The sequence below is a fragment of the Macaca thibetana genome, chromosome 9, assembly GCF_024542745.1.
Source record: "Macaca thibetana thibetana isolate TM-01 chromosome 9, ASM2454274v1, whole genome shotgun sequence".
NCBI classification, from domain to species: Eukaryota; Metazoa; Chordata; class Mammalia; order Primates; family Cercopithecidae; genus Macaca; species Macaca thibetana.
Window position 1 is genome coordinate 62,579,535 of NC_065586.1, and position 20,360 is coordinate 62,599,894.

Sequence of the window (20,360 nt, forward strand, 5' to 3'; positions counted from 1 at the left end):
CATGTGAGCTAAAACTTAAGATCCACTGCTGCTAACCCCCCCATGTTCCCACCCCACTTTTGCAGTTATTATGCAAATATATGAGAGATGACACCTCCATCAACCTGGGTTCCTGTGTAACTACAAGGCATAGAGTCCCTCTGTCTACCTGTATTGAACATGTTATAAGAGAAAAAAAGAAATTTTTGTTGTGTTGAGCTACTGAGATTGGGGGTTACTTGTTACTGCAGCATTACCCAGCCCATCCTGACAGACAGAGGCATCAAAAGAGGGAAGTTGAGGCTGCTTCAGCGCAACATGGGGCCCCAGACAACTTGAACACTCCTGTTCAAAAGGAAAAAAAGGGAAGACGGCACGTAGCAGTTTTGGGCCCATGGTAATTCTAAAATCCAGCAGGGCACATGTTGCCAGTTCCCCAGTGATTGATAGCCCAGTCCTGCTCCCTGGAAGTGATTATAGCTCTTGGCTCAAAAAGCCAAGCTCTTATCTCTGAAATCTGACTTATCTTTTCTTTTAGATATGTCCATGTTTGAAGTGGAGTAGCTTTTCAGTCTGATTCTGAAAGGTAGGAGGCACAGTGGACTCTTTTTGTTTTGAATTGTCTCTGTCTTTAGTTCAAGTTGGCAGTGCCAGTACCAATACAATTCTACTAAAAGCTTTGTGAGGTTCCTATAGACCTTATTGAGGTTCCTTCTATTGGACAAGAATTACAGCCACAAATCTCTTGAAGAGAGGCCCCTGTGTACCTTGGTCCAAGAGTCAGGGTGTTGAGAAACAAAATTCTTAAGGTCTTTAACAGCCCTCCTGCCTGGCAAAGTTGGTCTAGGAGGCATATCAAGAAGATTCTTAGAAGCCCTATTGTTTACCTGAAAGTATCTGTAAGACAGAGTCTTAAATCTTTCTAAGGTCATAACAGGAGACTTACAGCTTTCCCCTTGATTTGATCTTTACCATGAAGCCACTTCTTACCTTTAGAATCATTTGGTAACTGAGAAGCTAAAAAGGCCCTCTTTTTAGCTCATTGCTCTCCGTCTTCTCAATGGTATTCTAGGCTGCTAGAAGCCAAGCATGAGTTCAGTAGGTACCACTCGTCTCTTCCAAGTTACTGAAGAGACAGTGTTCCTACTTGTTCTTGAATCTTTTTTTCCAATAATATTTTCTCACTGTCTTTTAAAAAACTTTTTATTGAAATATTACATATATAACAGCACATTATTCATAGGGATTCAGCTTGAAGAATTTTTGTAAACTGACAGACGTACACACCCAAAGACCAACTTTGCCAGATGAAGATACAGGGTACTACCAGAAACCCATTCATAGTCTCTTTCCAGCACTAACTCCCCAGTGGTAATAATTATCTGCAGACTTAGCATGGTAGATTAGCTTTCTTTTTAAAGTCAGGTTTGTTGAGATATAATTTACATATTCATCTTTTTGACAGAGGCATCTAGTCATGTGATCATGCCACAATCAAGATACATAGACTGTTTTGATTAATTTCCTTTGTGCCCCTCTATAGTCAACTCCTTCCCTCCCATCCCTTCTCGCCCCTTGCAATCACTAATCTCTTCTCTCCCTATACCTAGTTTTGTGGCTTTCAGAATGTCATATAAAAAGAATAATATAGGCCATGCACAGTGGCTCATGCCTGTAATCTCAGCACTTTGGGAGGCTGAGGTGGGTGGATCACCTGAGGTCAGGAGTTTGAGACCTGTCTGGCCAACTTGGCAAAATCCCATCTCTACTAAAAATACAAAAATTAGCCAGGCATGGTGGCGCATGCCTGTAATCCCAGCTACTCAAGAAACTGAGGCAGGAGAATCACTTGAACCCAGGACGAGGAGGTTGCAGTGAGCTGAGATCGCGCCATTGTACTCCAGTCTGGGCAACAAGAGAGAAACTCCGTTCCCCCTCCCACCCCCCACAAAAAAGAAAAAGAATAATACAGTACATAGCCTTCTGTGCTGTTACTCCCTGCATAATGCTTTTGATATCCACCCATGTGGTAAAAGGTGTCAGTAGTTCATTTCTTTATATCGCTGATTAGTATTCCAGTTTATGGACATACGACATTGTGTATTCATTCACCTGTTGATGGACATTTGAATTGTTTTCAAGCATAGCTGCCACAAACATGAGCATTAGCACATAGGCTTTTGTGTGGATGTGTCTTCATTTCTGTCGGAGTGGGGTTGCTGATACATAGGTAAGTGTCTCTTCCACTTCATAAGAAATTGGAATTGCCAAATGGTTTTCAGAAGTGGCTGACTTGGCTTCGGGTGGGACCTCTGACTCAGCAGATGGTCTTGTTTTTCCAGCAGCTGAAGCAATGGGCTGCCACTGCTGAGTGCTACCGTGATATCAGCGGATCTTGACATGATGGGCAGCTGCAGGCTCCAGTGGCCTTTGGTGTTTTCAAGAGTGACCGGATTCTAAAAGCTGCAACAGAGAGTGATTTCAGTGAAGAATGTGCTCCTGGGCTCTGGACATGGAAAAAAAAGGATGTAGAGACACAGGGAAGGAGGCCATGTGAAGACGGAGGCAAAGATAGGAGTGATGCTGTCACAAGCCAAGGAACTCCAGGAGCCACCGGGAGCTGGAAGAGATGAGGAAGGGCTTTTCCCTAGAGTCCTCAGGAGAAGCATGGCCCTGCTGACGCCTCCATTCGGACTTCTGGCCTCCAGGATGGTGAGATAATAAGCCACCAAGTTTGTGATCATTTGTTATGGCAGCCCTAGGAAGCTAACACAGCAGACACTAGTCAAATAACCACAAAATATACGGAAAATTTAACTGTACTAAAAAAAAAAAAGTGGCTGAAGCATTTTTCATGTCCACCAGCAAAATATGAGACTTGCAGCAATGCCACCTCCTCATCAGCACATGGTAGGGTCAGGTGACCTTTTATCCAGTTGTTCTGGAGGTGTACAGTAATCTCTCTGTGGTAGTAATTGCCACGTCCCCAGTGGCCCAACAGGAAGGAGGTCTCTTTCTTCATATTTTCCATACTCTTGCCCTTCTCCCGGTGGCGACTACCAGGTTTGCTGCCCACCACCAGGTTCGTGGTGGGGAGGTAAGTGTAGGCTCTCAGATGCCCGGGACGGTGGATCTTTCTCAGCCTTCCCACCCATCCGCCTCAGTGCAGTGGACCCTGCCTTACATCCGGGGCAGGTCCTTCATGGGAGAACTTCCCACTCTGCCCCAGAGGGAGTGGGAATGATATTAACATAGGATCTTGAATGATATTAACATAGGATCTTGGTCCCAGTACAGTTTCCTGAACCTCCCCCAAGGGTAGGGGGGTTCTCCTACCAGAAATGAAGCCACCATGGGGCTGTGCCCTGGGAGTGACACGGTTTGTTGGCCTCAGCTTGTGGCTTAAGACTTTTGCACCACTGAACAGGGGGCTTAGGACAGGGGGTTGGGCACTTTTCCCCACAGCAAAAACAGCCCTTTCAGCCCCCACACCACTGAGTGGGTCCCTCTCCTTCCCTCATCCTGCCCCACTCCCTCACCAGAGGAGCACACCCTGCGAGCATGCACACAGAAGAGGCGGTCAGTGTGTACAAACTCTCACCTTGTCTGGGCCCCCTGCTATCCCAGACCGACATGCCAGCCCACACTTGGCTCCCAACAATTTGTTAAAACTGAACTGATTTCTTTCTTCTTACCCACTTTAATGAAGGCTGCCCCTTCCTCCAAGTGCTGCCCAAGTGAGCCAGACTGCACATCCTGCCTCTCCTTGGAGGGACCTGCCCTCTTGGAATTCAGGATACTTGGTTGCCCTGTGAGCTCAGCTCCCTGGTGAGCTCAAGAAAAGTGATGACTTTGTCGTGCCTGCAGTCTTTTCTCATTGTTATGTATGAGAGCAAGGCTTTCTGCCTCCTGCCTTCTTGCTGTCCTTAAATCTTTCCTTCTACTGTCACCACCCATTCTCAACCTAATGCTACATGTGTTAGGTTGCTTTTATGGCAACATTCCACTTCCAGGCACCAATTTTTGTTCCTGCCATTTGCTCCTATTGCTGCAGAACAAATCACCATGCTGAGTGGCTTATAACAAAAATTATAATTTCTCATGGTTCCATGGGTTGACTGGTCTCACTTGCAGCATCACGTGGGATTGAAGTCAGATGTCTCCTGGGGCTGAAGTCATCTGAAGGTTTGGCGGGTCTGGGCATCCAAAAGGCTCACTCACGTGGCTGGAGAATGGTTAACAGATCCCAGGGTTTCTTTGGCCTAGTCTTAGAAGTTATAGCTGGATGTGGTGGCTCACACCTAGAATCCCAACATTTGGGAGGCCAAGGCCCAACATTTGAGCCCAAGAGTTTCAGACCAGACTGGCAACATAGAAAAATCCTGCCTCTATAAAAAATTTAAAAAATTGAATTATCCAGGCATGGTGGCTACTTGGGGGAGCTGAGGCAGAAGGATCGTTTGAGCCCAGGAGGTCAAGGCTGCAATGAGCTATGATTGTACCACTGCACTCCAGCCTGGGCAACGGAGCAAGACACTGTATCAAAACAAAGTTGCATGGTGACATTTCTGACCATTGATTGGTCACACTGGGCCATCCCAGATTCAACATGGGTGAGAACTATGCAGGGTGTGAATATTGGGAGTTATGGTTCATTGGGTGCTATCTTTGGAGACTAACATCCTGCCTAACACTACATACCAAAAGGGAACTTTCACATTTAGGTCTTAAATCTATCTAAATATAAAGTTAACAAAAGAAAAGGGAGTATATTTTTGTAGCAGGGTGGAGAGAGGACTTATCAAAGAAATTTTCAAATGCACAAAATTATAAGGCAGAGGGAAAAAAGATAAATCTTATTACACCAAAATATAAGATTTATGCCCACAGACATCATGGATCTCATGGAATAAGTTAGTATACAGATGGCAGAATGGGAGGAGATATTTGCAATATCAAAACTGACAAGCAATTAATGTCTAGATTTTATATAAACACCCACAAACCAACTATAAAAAGAGAGCACTGTAAATTCTCAAAAATTGGCAAAGAATATTAAAAAGCAATTCACAAATAGTAACCCCCAAATGGTAACAAGCATATGAAGAGGTTCTCAAACTCATTAGTCATCAGAAAACAATGTAGGGTAAAACAATTGAGAGTAGCAGGAGGCAAACAAATACCTAAGCAGATAGGGCGGGTCTCCCCTGAAACCCCACATTCAAGCCAAAAACAGCCTGGACTGCTGGTTTGGGATGAAACCCCTCAACCCAGGGTGAGAACTTTTGTTCCTGTTTGCCCACTCTTTCCTGATTGGTTCTTTCTGAATAATGCTTTTTAACAAATCAAATGTTGCCTTTTCTAATACTACCTACAGCCTGCTCTGCCCGGATCCTGTGCCTATAAAACTCCCTAGACTCAGCCACACTGAGGGAGACAACCCGACCTTCTCGTTCCCTCTCCACTGAGAGCCGTTTCATCACTCAATAAAATTCTCCATCCTCACTACCCTTCAATTGTCAGCATGACCTCTTTCTTCTTGGATGCAGGACAAGAGCTCAGGACCCACCAAACGGCACCCACAAACGCTGTAACACTGGCCGTCTGCCCTCACTGGTGGAGGCAGCTGCCCCACAGAACAGAAGCAGCACCAGGGCCAAGCTGGTCCTGGAGCCACAGGCCAGAGTGGAGAAAGGGGCTGACAGAGCTGCTAACATGCTGCTGTCCATCAGGCTGCAGATGGTGGAGCAAAAAGAGCTAATTAGCTCTGTAACACTCCTCTCTGGGGCTTCAGGCACCCCTGCCTGGGTGCTGCCACAGTCTCCTTGGGGTGACACACCTGGTCCGGCCATGGGCGCCACACGGAGCCTGCTCCCGTGTCATGGCTCGATGCAGCTGGCCAAACCCTGCATCACTCGCTCAGATGCTCCCTCATGCCAGGGGCTGAGCATGCAGTTGCGGTGGCCACATGAGCTGTGGGCTGGAACGCAAACCAGATGTGGGCTGCAAGCTGAATACATAGGGCACTCCCTGCTGCAACCCCAGCAAAGGGGTCAAAAGAAATCCTGCTTCACAATAAACTCTCATTTTATAGCTATTAGCCTGACAAAAAATAAAAAGCTGGCTAACAGGAAGTGTGAGTATGTATGTGTAAGGTGCATATGGAAATAGTACCCCCTCACACTGTGCGGGCGAGAATGAGGACTGGTGTCCCCATTCTGGACATTATCTGGAACTATTTTGAGATACACACCCATGCAGGGAATTGCTGGATTCATAGGGTATGAATATACTTAAGAAACTGCCCACAGCCCCGGGAGCTATTAGAGATGTTCACTGCAGCAGCATTGTTGTTTAACTCTGTGTGTGTATGTGTGTGTGTGCCCACATACTCACGGGTTTGGGAGGTGGTGGTAGCAGCAGAAAGTTGGAGGGAACCTAAGTATCCATCACTGATAGAACAAGAAACCACGGCAGACTCTCATTACAAAATACTAGGCCGCAGTTAAAAGCTACAGATTGAATATACATATAGCGACATGGGTAGATCTTAATTTTCCACTAAATACTCTGTTTTGTAAGAAACAGACTGAGAAATGTAATATATTTACATAATACCATTTACATAAATTTAAAAATACATATAGACGAAACAACACCACACATTTTGCAAGAACATGTGCAAACAAAAATACACATTAACACATTAGAGAGGCTGCTATGGGCCGTGGCGGCGGGCGGGGGGGAATAAAAATGGAGTACAAGAATAAAAGGTAACAGAAAAAATGTAAAATGTGAGAGGACTTTTCTAACCTGACTCTAAGACTTATTATAAAGCTATAATAATCAAGACAAGGTAGCGTCCTGTCATGATGGACAAACAGATCAATGGAACAGAAGAAAGGGCTCAGAAATAAACCCACACATATATAATCAATTGATGTTTTACAAAGGTGCGAAGACAATTCAGTGGAGAAAGGAATAACTGAATCTCCATGTGCAAAAGTGAATCTGGATCTATAACTTGAAGCATACAAAAATATTTACTCAACGTGGATCACAGACTAAATGTAAAACCCAAAGCTCTAAAACATAGGAGAAAACTTTTGTGATCTCGTGTTAGGCCAAGATTTCTATGCGTACAACATCAAAATAGAAATCTATCAAAGAAGCATTTGATAAATTGGATTTCATCAAAATTAAGAACGTTTGCTCTTTGAAAGGCAGCGTAAGATAATTCAAAGAAAATATTTGAAAAGCACTGCCTGATCATGTCCTTATATCCAGAATAAAACACCCTCAAAACTCGGTAAGAAAACAAACAACCCAATTTCTTTTTTAATGGGCAGGAAATTCAAACATGCTATTCACCAAAAAAGACTTATCCTTAGCAAATAAGTACATGAAAAGATATTCAATATCATTAGTCATCAAGGAAACTTGATATGTTCATAATCTTGATCTCAGTGTCGGTCTCACGAGGGAAACATTAAAATTCATCAAATTGTACACGTTGAATATGTGCAACTTATTGCATGTCAATTCTATCCAAATAAAAGATTTTTATAAAGAAATAAATAGGTATTCTGGCGCCCAGGGCCACCCAGCTGTAAGCGGCGGGCTGGGATTCCAACCCTGAAGTGGGCATTTGGAGCCCTCATGCTTCACCCTAGCTCCCTGAAACAAGCTCGGAGGATTGGCTCTGAGCAGCGAGGAAAGTGCTGGAAGGAAGCAGGCCGAGCGCGTCCCTGGCTGGGGACGTTAATCATTACCGGAGGGCGGTCCGAGCGCGGCCCCGCCCCGGGACGGCCGCCTGCGCGCCCGGCCGCCGCCTGCCCTCTCCGCCGGCCACCTGCTGCCGCCCGCGCCATGGTGAGTCCAGGGGTGCGCCGCCGCGATCGGGGCAGCGGGGCCGGGGCAGCAGCGGGCGAGGTGGGAGCGGGACGGGGAGGGGGAGGGTCTTTTCGAGCCTCCTGCGGAGCCGCCGGGGTCCGAGAGTGGGGTCTCTGCCCGGGTCCCTGTCGCCGGTGGCGGGGAGGGGAAGCTGAGGCCCTGAGAGGGGCATGGCGGGTCCCGGTCCCAGCCAGTTGGGAGGCCAGGCCTGCCCTGACCCAGGCCAGTGCTTGTTCCCGGACCCTGCTGGGGGCGGGGCCTACGACCTTACAGGGCCGGGGAGGACCGTGGTGGGAGAGTCCGCAGATCTCGTCCCCTTAGTGGCCCGATTTGGCTTTATACTGGGGTGGGAGCGAGAGGCGGGCTGAGTTTGCGCGCTCCTGTGCGTACCCGTCCGCGCCCCTTCCCGCTCGCACTCTGGATACAGGGTCTGTCCGCCTGGGACTCACGCTCTGAGCCCGTGTGCGGTCCCGGGCTCCAGAGCCAGCCCCCGCTCCGGTTTGAGGCCCGTGCCCGGCCGCGGGGGCTTGGTGGCGCAGGAGCAGCCCTCCTCCCGGGCTAGCTTCCCCCACCTACCCCCGGGGCGGGGGCGGGCCCCTTGCTCTGCTGTAAGCTCGGGAGCTTCATCAGACCGTTTCTGGCCCACAGGCCTTCGGAGCAGGCAAGACTGGGAGGGCCTTTTGATGGGAGAGGGACTTGGGGGAGGGAGGATGAGTGGGGCTGTTTGTGAGGGGCGCTGAGGCCCCCAGAGATGCAGGCTTGGGAAATCGGCGACCACTCCCCACACCTCGCCAGAGGAGGCAAGACCTGGCGGGGATTTACTAAGCAAACAGGGCACCGTCCCCCTCTCCAGAGCCGGCACCTGGAAGATTTGTCAGTTCAGCCCCAGGCTCTGCGACTTGGGGGGTTCCAGAAGGCTCTACCGAGAAAGGGAAGCCTCCTAAGAGCTCACCTGGACTCACCCACCCCTTTAAGAGCCAAGGAAGTAAACAGTGGGCTCTGATGCTTTGGCTGACTTCTGGTTGTCTGGATACACGGACCAGGCAGTCAGCCACGGGGAGAGGGCCAGCTCTGGAGTAGAGACCTCCCTACTGGGCAGATGATGCAAATCGCTGCTGCCATTCAATCCCTGTAGCCATCTAGAGCCGAGGAGAGGAGAGGGGCCAAGCTCCCTCAGTCCGGAGAGAGCTCACGTTTTCAGGAGGGAAACAGGAGGGAAAAAAGACGGACTTAGGAAAGCACTGCGATGCTTCAGCTACCACAAATGCTACCAGGCCCATCACAAGCCTACTTGCCTTAGGAGGTATTTTTTTGTAATGCAGATGACATTTGCTTTATAGCAGTGGAGTTTCCTAAAGTGTCCCATTGGCACCTCATGATGATCTGTGGAGGTAGAGGTTCTGCCAAGAGAGGTACAGCCACCTGGCTGGTAAATGGTGAAAGCGGGGCTCAAACTTCCTGCCAATCAACACATGGTGTTCAGTCTGCAGGCTGCCTCATAAAAGCTAAATTAACCTCCCTCACATTCCCTCCTCACCCCTAAGTATTTCTTTTCAATTCAGCACTCTATTTCTGCCCTGGGGTGGTGCTACTCTAGAAGCCTAGGTTCTGGGATCCGTTAAGGTCCTAGACCTGGATCCTCCTAGGATGAAACTGACCCTTGCTTCCTTGCATTCTCTGAGGTTCCACTCATGGCCTGAATTGTGCCAATTTGGGCTGCGTTGAGGGCACTTTGCACATTAGGTAAATAGGACAGGGCACTAGGTTTGCCAGCTGCCTTTGGCCAAGTTCCTTCCACTTTGGGGACTGAGTTCTGTGGCCTGAGCTTCCCAACCAGCCAGAAAAGCAGATGGAAAACCGGAGAACCTAGCCCTGGCGGCTCAGGACCAGAGGCTGCCTGGGAGCATGACTGAGGACCTACTAGAGGTAGTGCCAACACGGTCAGCTACAGTGTGGCTAAGAATGGGCTGGACACTTATTTTAAATGCAGCTCCTTTGTCCAGCCCCAGGGATGCTGACACACAGACAACACTGCGCCATCCCTGGCTAGGGGAGGGCAGGAAAGAACAGCAGACAAGTCGTTTCCCCTCTCTAGGCCTGTTTGCTCTTCAATACACATGAAAGTTACCGTAGGGACGTGGGGTGCATATGATAAAGTACGTAATAGGAAAAGGAAGGGGGGACAGTCATGGTACTCTTCCTCAGAGGTTGTAGAGTAATATATTTGCATCTGGGATTTATTTTGCTTTTACGCCCTCACTGATGTAATAGATCTTATGGAGGGGAAGGTCTGTAAGGCTTTGAGGGCAGGGTAGGGGAAGAGTGTCTCTGTCCCCGTCATATGAATTGCATTGCTTTTGGGATTTCCTTTCTCTGTGTGGAGTGTAAAACCCAAGACCTGAGAGCCTATCAGCGGACAAGCCTGGACCCCACCTCCTGGGCAGAGTGCCACCCTTGAGGGCTTCCAGCTTATTGCTCAAAGACCTGCTGCCCTTGGTCACCCACGTCCAAAGCAGCCAGTGGAGGCTGGCTAAGTTCCCCTAAAGGCTGGAGCCCCTCTGTTTTGACCTATAAAAAGAAATGCTCTTGGGCCTCTTGTTTTTTCCCCTCTTCTAGGCTGGCAAAGCACACAGGCTGAGTGCTGAGGAGAGGGACCAGCTGCTGCCAAACCTGAGGGCCGTGGGGTGGAATGAGCTGGAAGGCCGCGATGCCATCTTCAAGCAGTTTCATTTCAAAGACTTCAACAGGGTATGGCACCAGGGGAGGACAGAGTTTTCTGAGACTGGGGCTGATGGGGTCACCTTACAAAGCATGTTCTGTCCCTTCACGTCTCGTTAGCCAAGACTCTGAGACCCCACACTCATCCAGTTATTTGGATAACTGTGCCGGGGGGGATATTTATTTTCCTGCCTAATTCAGAAAGTATCATCTTTGGGGACTGGAGAGTAGGAGGATGTGTCTTGGGCTCTGCCTTCCTGGAACTTGTAGCAGCAGTCGTCTGAGGAGATAGTTCAAGTAGAAAACATGCACAGCTGAAGACATTTGAACCGACAGCCAAGACTGGCCAGACCAAAAGCCTGTTGTGGTGTTTCCACCTTGTTGGCGTCCTAAATAGCAAGACTTTCTTCCTACTGCAGGGACAATCTCTAACTCAAGCCTGAGAACCAGTGACAGAATGTCAAGGGGGAAATGATTTAAAGATAAAGGAGTCTCCCGGGGGGAAGTTAATTCATCCTCCTTCGTCTAGGCCTTGAATTGGTGATGTCCAGAAGTCCTTTCTCTTAAAACACTAACCTGGCTCTCGCTCCACTTAAATAGGCCTTTGGGTTCATGACAAGAGTGGCCCTGCAGGCTGAGAAACTGGACCACCATCCTGAATGGTTTAACGTGTACAATAAGGTGAGTGATGCTGTGTGCCTCTGTTGTGCTCTGCCCCCGTCCAAATACTGCAAACTCTGACACATTCTGAAGGCTTTTGGACTTAACAATGCAGCTTTCTGGCCCATAGGTCATCCACTCATCTCATTTCCAATCTCACTGAGATTGCACATGCCTAGAATCAACAAAAATACCCCTGGAAAAAAAAATCAGTCTACTATAAAGAAATGCAAATTAAAAGATGCATAGTTGTGGTTAAAGTAGACATTAAGAAGGCAAAACCCAAGAAAGGAAAGGCTGTGGGAATCAGGCATACTTATTCAGTGTTCATAGTTCTAAATGGCTTTAATCTTGCTGGAGGTATGGAAGAATGAAAAAGTAATGAACTAAGAATACACACACATAGCCAACCTATCAAATTATTTGCTTAATGAATGGAAACAGCCATTAAATATCTAGCATGTGCCAAAAGCTCTGCAGTCTCTGTTTATAAAAACAGTAAGGGTGGAAGAGGCCATCTGTGAATGGATAGTGTTTAGGAGCTGACATTGGTTTTTGGTTTTGTCTTTAGCTTTTAGGTTGCTCTTGACAGTTGGATGTTAAGTGTTTATTCTATAGCTGAGTCACGATTATTTTTGAAAGACAGCAAAGGGGAAATGTAGATGATGTTGTTACAGACATGTCAGGAAGGAGTCCCCAGGAGAGACTGTAGTGGCCAGCTGCTATTCTGGAGCTCCTAGCGGGGCTGAGCCCAGCAGCTGGTGACTCCCTCCTGTTCTTAAGTCAGCGGAAGCAGAATTTCTGGTTTCGTTTCAGGTTCACATCACGCTGAGCACCCATGAGTGTGCTGGCCTTTCAGAACGGGACATAAACCTGGCTAGCTTCATCGAACAAGTAGCAGTGTCCATGACGTAGACCCTGCCCTTCCTCTTTGAATTCTTCAGGGGGAAGGGGTGACTGAACTGGGAATCTAGGGAGGGAGCTGAGGAGCCCCCGGCCTCCCCCTGCTCCCCTCCCAAGACCCAGCTGCCTCCATTGAGGGGTGAGTCCTTGCTGTGGGATGTGCCAGCGTCCCCACCACCACCAGGAATTTAGACCTTTTCCCTGCACCACTCTCTTCGTCCTGGGGGCTCTGTTACACTAATTTGAATAAGTTCTCCCCTTTCTTTTCAACTCCCCAGCAACAATGATTTTCTTGCCAGGCTGTGTCTCCCTAATTCTTTTCCCAGGAAGCTGTGATACAGGGTGAAATAAAGTCTTGTCTTAGAAACCAGGACCCTAAACCCCACACTATGTAACAGAAACACATGTGCTTTTATGTCTCAAATAAAACTATTATATCACTTGGTCTCAGACTCTAGAAACTTATTTTCCACAGGTCAATCCAAATTGGAGTCAATAGGCATTTAAATGAAAGCACTTCCTCTGTGCTAGGCACTGTTCAAGGTACTGGGAAAAGAGAGGGACCAGACCACCTTGCCTTCAGATTCATTATCATCTAGGGGATATCATTTGATTATCATCACACAGGAACACAAATTAACTATTACCAATTAACAATTAACTAGTACTAATTAACTATTACTAGGGTGAATTAATGCTAGATGGCAGGATAAGAAATGAGCTAAGGGGAACACAAGTGATTAATGGTGAAAAGGGCAAATCTGGAGGCTTTGAGTTATGGCTTGAAGACCTGAGTAGGATTCTTGAGAGGCAGTGATGGCTGCGAGAACACCATGAACACAGATAAGGGTGTGTAAGGGCACAGGTATTATATGCATTGTGGAACCTATGTCTAGAAAGGTAGTCTGGGGCCATATTACAGGTTGAACATTCCTAATTTGAAAATTGGAAATCCAAAATCTGAAACTTTTTGAATGCCAACATGATGCCCAAAGGAAATGCTCATTGGATCATTTTAGGTTTCTGATTTTCAAATTAGAGATGCTCATCTTGTCAGTATAATGCAAATACTCCAAAATCCAAAATCTGAAACACTTCTGGTCTCACACCTTTCAGATAAGGGATACTCAACCTGTGTTTTCTTCCTGGCTGTGATGGCTAATTTTACATGTCAACTTGATTGGGCCATGGGGTGCCCAGGCATTTGGTCAAGCATTCTGGGTGTGTCTGTGAGGGTGTTTCTGAATGAGGATAACATTTGAATCAATAGACTGAGTAAAGCCGACTGCCTTCCCTAACATGGGTGGCCTCATTCAACCAGCTGAAGGCTTGTATAGAATAAAAGGGCTAAAAAGGGTTGACCCTCTTCCAAATAAGAGGGAAGTCCTCCTGCCTGACTGCCTTGAGGTGGGACATTGGTCCTTTCCTGCTTTTGGACTTAAACTGAAACATCCACTCTCCTTGGGTCTCAAGGCTGCAAGCCTCCGGTCTGCAACAATACCGTCTACTTTCCTGGTTCTCCAGCTTGCCAACCGCAGACCTCGGGACTTGTCAGCCTCCATAATCACATGAGCCAATGCCTTATAAGAAATGTCTTTCTCTTTGTGTACTGGTTCTGTTTCTCTGGAGAATCCTAATACACAGGCCTATCATATCAGATACGGGAGATCTCAAATCCTGATGGTCTCTTCAGATTTCTTAAAATCTTAGCAAAGTTCTTAGGGCTTGCCTGGTTTTACTCCACAAGAGAAGACATAGGCAGCTTAGGAGCCGGCAGGCTATGTATCACTGGAGCAGTTAAAGAGATGGTTTGCAAAGTCAGTTCCCCGGCCAGGAACTCTCTAGGACAGAATATTCCCACACTGTGTCATGAAGAAGGGGGCCCTGAGAGCAGCCTCATCTCTACCCCCACTGCATGCTACACACATTTCACCTCACATGTGTCATTATGCAGAGAGACTGAGAAGCCTTCCTCCTAATAGTTCTCACCCATGTCTCCTAACCCAAGTACTAAGCTGACTTGTAAATGCCAGGGTCCCTTGGAGCAGGAATCTAGCAACGTCACAACTCAACCTGGATGAGTTGGTCCCCCAGCAAAGGCCAGGAAAGGGGCAGAGGCTGGAGGTTGAGAAACAAGCGTAATGTTCTTGTTCATAAGAGGGATTAGTAGGACCCCGTTCCTAGCATATATGCTAGTAAAGGATTATCAATACCTATGCTGATGGCAAACAAGATTCAGACAGTGGTCTCCCATCTGTTCCACTTCTGACTTAAATTTTTCCAAGTGTGCTTTGATCTGATGACTGGCGGATTGGAGGACAGATGCCAGACGCCGAGGTATGGACTATACTGTTACATTACATTCCTGCCTCTGCTTATTTTCATGTGTCAAGGGTTGAAAAATGTTTGCCCAGTGCAGGGACAGCTCATGCCTGTATTTCCAACACTTTGGGAGGCCAAGGAGGGAGGATCATTTGAGCCCAGGAGTTAGAGACTAGGCTGGGCAACATAGAGAAACTGTCTCTACAGAATACACAGAAAAATTAGCCAGGCATGGTGGCACACCTGTGGTCCCAGCTACTCGGGAGACTGAGGTGGGAGGATCACTTACGCCTAGGAGGTCAAGGCTACAGTGAGTGATGATCATGCCATTGCCCTCTAGCCTGGGTGACAGCGAAACCTCGTCTCCAAAAAATAAAGCCAACCTTGGCAGCACTGCAGCTGTATGAAGCACATTTATGTGAGACAAAGACACAGGTAACACTTTTTTTTTTTTTAAAGAAATAAATAGGTTTATTCTAAAATTAATCCAAATAATTGAAATTCTAGGGAAAGATATTAAGAAGAGAAGAGATTACAAGACAGAGGAAAGCATAAAAGAAAATAAGGCAATTAAAACTTCAAATTAAGAAAAGGTTCTCAAAAATCTGACTTTGCCTACCCAGGTATAGTTGGTGGCTATCAAATTAGGACTCAGTAATTACTTGTGTCACTGGCTGAAAGCTGCTCATTGCTGCCAAGAACCTACAGAGAAGGCAAAGGGGCTTACGTACAGCTGTATGGAGCAGCAATAAGCACCCCAGACATGGCTTCCTAGATGAGCCAGGCCTCCTCATCCAAGCATATCCTGGATCCTCCTTCTCTCTGGTTTGCAGGTACTTAGGAACTAGGCCATTTGGCAGAAAACTGTAGCAAAAAAAGCAGTCCTTGGTTTGATTCTGGCAAAGTCTGAATGGGCTAAAAGTCAAAAGGAAAAGCTGGGTTATCTGAATGACAGCCTTCAGATCCTGACTAACCCTTTGAAAAACTTCTCATTTCTTATTCATAATAGAATAAGATGTCCAGCAGTTACATGTGTGTGAAGATGATCTGAAGAGCTCTGTCAGCCCCTAAACCAAATGCAGGGCTTGAGGCCAATGCCCTTTGGTTAGACAGAACCACATTGCCCAGACGGCTAGAGACCACCCAGACAGCTCAATCCATCATTAAGTTATTGTAAGCAGCAAACTGTAAGCATAAGTGGATGATGAAGATGGAAAAAAATGTAAGATAGGGCCTGTCCCTGGCAAACTAAGAACGTGAATTTCAGACCTCTCTGAAATAGGTACGACTACCACTCCCAGTACAGGGACCAATCAGCAACCTAATAAAATGCCTGGAAATGAGATGGATTGCTGCTTAACTGTGTCTCTTTCATTGCTCGTGGTATCAGTGGGCACACACGACCATTTCACCACCAGGGGGCAATCTCTCACCAGGAGCCCATTCAAGCATGGCCACTGCCCCATTTGTGATCTCGTGTGTGCCCAAGTAATCAAATGAATGCAACCATCCACAGTAATTATAATTAGGGTCATTTAACTATTTAATTGCTTTTTGAGATTATTGCTGAAATTAGGAAAGGAGCATTGAAATGGTAAGGGGGAGGTTAGAGAAGACAGATTTAAAAGAAGCAAGTACCTTTTTCCAAGTATAAAACTCGTAATATTAAAAGTGACTCAGCAGTGTATTCACATGACTACTTAAGTCTGATGCAGAAACAAGACAGTACAGTTTTTGCAGAGGCCGATGTGACATCTGCATACAACATGATACTATTAAGACTCTCTACCCACCTCTGCTACAGAGTAGCTGCTGTATGCACGCATACACAAAAATACAAAATGAAAAGCCTATAAAAGTCTTAAGTCAAACTAAGGCTCTTAATTGTAAATTAAAGTGGCTACAGTAGGTCCCTTTGAAAAACACCATCTCCCCTGGCACCAATGTTGTCACAGCACAGAGGAAGCGAGTGGCTCAGGGTCTGGTCCTGGGGAGACACTCTATAGGGGCACAAGCTTCTCCATCTTGGCGGCTGGCAAGCCACAGTGGTGTCTGCTGGGTGGCTCTGGGTTCCTGGACCTCATCCAACATAATGCACTGACCACACAGCTCTGACCACAGCTACTCTCAAAGAGGTACCTGCCAGATCTCCCTCTGACACACACACACACACACACACAAAACCCACTCTTGGATCCCACAATGCACTGCGGGGCAAACAGGAAACACACACACACACACACACACACACACACACACACACACACACACGAATGCCATACCAGCCCTGAATGGCATGACCAGCTAGTCACAGTTGTTGGGTTAGTAGTACAGTGCTCAAGAACACTTCAGAAAAGTCTGGTAGTCACGGCTCTCCCAGCCAGCATTCCCAGTGGAGGAAACTAGAAGATACCAGCTTGAGGAGGCTGAATACTCAGGAGTCCCTGAGATGGGGAAAGGAACAGAGTAAAGTGTCTCCTGACTCGTCTTAAGTACTGCCCTCCCCAAATAGAAACCTCAAAGACTGATCCATTTCCCCTAGGGCCTGGGCCAGGAGTAGCTCACTGCTCACTGCTGTGGAGAAAGGCACATGATATGATGTCATTAGAGCAAGACAGTGGCTCAGCCTACAGGAGAGTTCCCTACAGGGGAAAGAGGGCAGGAAGTGGGCGCGGGGTCTGGTCCTGTCCCTGCACCACCCTGAGCAGCTAGTCTTGGGAAGGGACTACAGGCCCTGGGCCATAGGCTGCTCGCCATTCTGCTTTCCTATCCTGTTTCTCTCCCTGTACTGCTCCCTTTTAGCCAGGGCTGAGAACTGTCCAGCAACTGAGGCAAAACTGCCATAGTACCTCTGAAAGCTGAATCAAGGGGGAAGAGGCAGAAGAACACACTACTAGAGAAAATTTTCCTTGCTATGGGTGCTCTTTCACACCCACCTAGGGTAAGTCAAGGCAACTTGTGAAGGTGCTTTGAGCTGTTCCTTCAAGCAAACATATTTTCATTACATAATGGCTTAAGGGTGCAGGGAAGGATCACCACCAACTTTGGTGACATATTTGAATCTTGGTGTTCATCCTACTCTGATATTCAGAAAAGCATAGAAAAAGGCCTGGTGTCTGCTCATCACCAGCCCAGGACAGGGTTCAGATGTATTCTGACCACTGCCAGTTCAGGAAGGCAGCACCATGGCCAAAAGCTCCTCCATTATTTGGAAACCATGTTTTCTTCCTAGTCCATGGTAATAAGAACAAGCCAATGGAAGCATCATTCCAACAATAATCTCCAAAGATGGTGGCAACCAAGTGTCAAATGGGGACTGCAGGCACAGAAGAGACCACCCCAAACCCTGCCTGGGTGGATGAAGCAGGTATGTTAGAATAATCCTGTCCTGCAGAATAGGGAACAGCAGCTTGGTCGATCTGTGTCCTGGAAAAAGAAATGAGTTGCAATAGAAGTGATTCTAAGAGAGACAACGAACCTACTCTTAAGAAAGAGAGGGCCAGGCATGGTGGCTCATGCCTGTAATCCCAGCACTTTGGGAGGCTGAGGCAGGGAGATCACCTGAGGTCAGGAGTTCAAGACCAGCCTGGTTAACACGGCGAAATCCTGTCTCTACTAAAAAAAAAATAGAAAAATTAGCCAGGCATGGTGGCGGTCACCTGTAATCCCAGCTACTTGGGAGGCTGAGGCAGAAGAATCGCTTGAACCCAGTGGGTGGAGGTTGCAGTGAGCTGAGATCGTGCCACTGCACTCCAGCCTGGGCAAAAGAGCAAAACTCCATCTCAAAAAAAAAAAAAAAAAAAAAAAGAGAGAGGGCTGTAAAAGCCTCCTGCTTAAAGTACACCTCACACCCAGCTGGGGAAACATCTGTTACGTAAATGCCTCCTGCCTGAGATAACAAAGAAACTCTAGCTATCTCAGAAACTGTACCCCAGCTTCTCTAAAGAATCAGGACAGGTCAGAGCTACCACACAATGTTTAAGTGAAGTTGAAAGGTAGAGTTTAGAAAAGGAAATAGTTAAAACAATTCCTAGGGTAACATTTATAACAAGGGCAAAATCATTATGTAATGGAATTCTCCGGGGTCTTCAAATGAAAAACCACAAAAGGAAGACAAGAATCCTGAGGCTCAAGCTGTCTCATGGTGTATCTTGAGTTGTGCTCTATGGAGCAAGACCAGATGTCAAAGTTGTGCACGGCCTGTTTCATACCCAAGAACCTTCTGAAGGCTGGAAGCCCCTTGAGACTAGAAAGGGTCCAAACTCAGCGGGGTTTTGGAGAACCATTCATCTGGCTGCCCTGGGTGACAGTGTCCGTGCTGTACAAGCTGTCCAAGAAGACCGAGGACAATTCTGCAACCATATTCCTGTCAACAGTTGTCTGGGCCATGCCATAAATGGCACCCTACAAATCCAAACAAAGAGACATTTATTAGTGAGGCTGGGTCCAGGAGCAAGAATAAAACTGCGGCAGTGAGCCCCTTCTCCCCGAATCCTAGCGTCGCGTGTGCACTGCCCCACCCCATTTCCACCTTAGGCATCCCATCACTCTATCAGAAAAGTAGGTGGCATAGTCAATTTTTCACAGGGACTTTCCAGTCGGCCTTTTTGCATAAAGGGACTAGCCTAAGAAAATTCCAGAGAAAACATGTTTACTATCTTTCCTGTGTCAAAATTTTCTTTTCAAATGGACACTACCACCAGCTGCTTTTATACGGAGGTCTCTAACTTACAAGGTGCTTTATAGTGTAGCTCATTTGAGACTTCAGCAACCCTAAGGGGTGGGTGATGCAGAGATCATCAGCTCCAGTCAACAAATAAAAGATGTCTGTGGCAAAGGGGCAGAACCAGGAACAGACTCCAAGTCATTTAATTCTTTCAAACTCTCCACCAACACCTAAATTTCCAAGAGAAGAAAAAAAAACTCCAAGTGTCCCTACCATTCCTGTGGTCTTCGCTTTAGGATTCTTCATGATTTGAGTGACAGATTCTCGAATGTCCTTTAGGAATTGTATAGCTACGCGTTTCCGGGCGTGTAGTAATGTAATGCAGAAATGAATACTAGGAAAGAAGAGAGAGAGATGAACCTTGAAGAAAGAAAAAATGTTCTAAAATAATACAGCCCCAAATATGGGAATGTCCTGGTTGCCCTTTCACATTATTTCTGACAAGTGTAGTCATCCAAGTTGTTCCCAGTCCCGGGAATCTGGGCTGTCTGATGCTTGGGGTGTCAGGCATGGGCTGGCCTCAGAGCTTCTAAGCGCGACTGAGAACCAAGCTAAGAGGATGAACAGGGTTGGCTGCTTTGTCCCACCCATCCCCTCACAAATTCCACCACCACTGCTTCAACCACATCACCATCAATGGATCACTTTTATCTTAGATAATCAGCCCCCATGTGCTCTCGTGGGGACAGGGTCACATGGCTGGGGTCTTAAAGGACTTCAGAGCACAGAAGAAATTCTACCTTGCCCTGAAGGAATTTAGTGGGGTTTAGTGGAATTGTGAAGAGGGAAAAAGATAGTCCAGATGGGACCAACGTGTGGAAGGCTAAGTTGTACACAGAGGACATAAACAGACCTATACTCAGTTGGAGTGGTGCATTTACGCAAAGGTATCAAGGAAGATTAGGTTAGAAAAGTCTACTAAAGAAGGCAGTAGCAGGTCTGAATGATCAGAGACCCCCTGGGAAGGTCTTGAACTAAATATTAGCCAGGCAACGAGTATTTTATAATGGCTGTGTACAAGATGGATTGGAGAGTAGAAAGGCTAGAGAGTGGGAGAAAACCTCATGACTAACCACTGGTCTAGGGAGGTTGTCATCTAATTCTGCCAGAGTTTAAAGGTCTTGTTCTTTGTATCTAATTCTGCCAGAGTTTAAAGGTC

The 20,360-nt window shown here is 47.0% G+C and overlaps 2 protein-coding genes across 9 annotated transcripts in view; one reads left to right on the forward strand and one right to left on the reverse strand.

Moving 5' to 3' along the window:
- Positions 1 to 12,598, forward strand: part of PCBD1 (pterin-4 alpha-carbinolamine dehydratase 1) — a 1,172,580-nt gene extending 1,159,982 nt beyond the window's left edge. For 5 of the 7 annotated variants that reach the window (XM_050803698.1, XM_050803699.1, XM_050803696.1 and 2 more), the window contains exons 2-5: positions 7,777 to 7,851; positions 10,489 to 10,620; positions 11,191 to 11,271; positions 12,067 to 12,598. In XM_050803698.1, coding sequence (XP_050659655.1) covers positions 7,849 to 7,851; positions 10,489 to 10,620; positions 11,191 to 11,271; positions 12,067 to 12,165 — 315 coding nt within the window. In that variant the 5' untranslated portion in view covers positions 7,777 to 7,848 and the 3' untranslated portion in view covers positions 12,166 to 12,598. Of the gene's footprint in view, positions 1 to 7,685; positions 7,852 to 8,495; positions 8,534 to 10,488; positions 10,621 to 11,190; positions 11,272 to 12,066 lie in introns of those variants that run through there. The other 2 variants (XM_050803695.1, XM_050803701.1) reach the window with 2 other exon arrangements.
- Positions 12,599 to 14,932: 2,334 nt separating this feature from the next.
- Positions 14,933 to 20,360, reverse strand: part of SGPL1 (sphingosine-1-phosphate lyase 1) — a 62,714-nt gene continuing 57,286 nt past the window's right edge. For both annotated transcript variants that reach the window (XM_050803614.1, XM_050803613.1), the window contains exons 14-15: positions 19,415 to 19,535; positions 14,933 to 18,879 (exon numbers count right to left, since the gene is read on the reverse strand). In XM_050803614.1, coding sequence (XP_050659571.1) covers positions 18,739 to 18,879; positions 19,415 to 19,535 — 262 coding nt within the window. In that variant the 3' untranslated portion in view covers positions 14,933 to 18,738. The remainder of the gene's footprint in view (positions 18,880 to 19,414; positions 19,536 to 20,360) is intronic.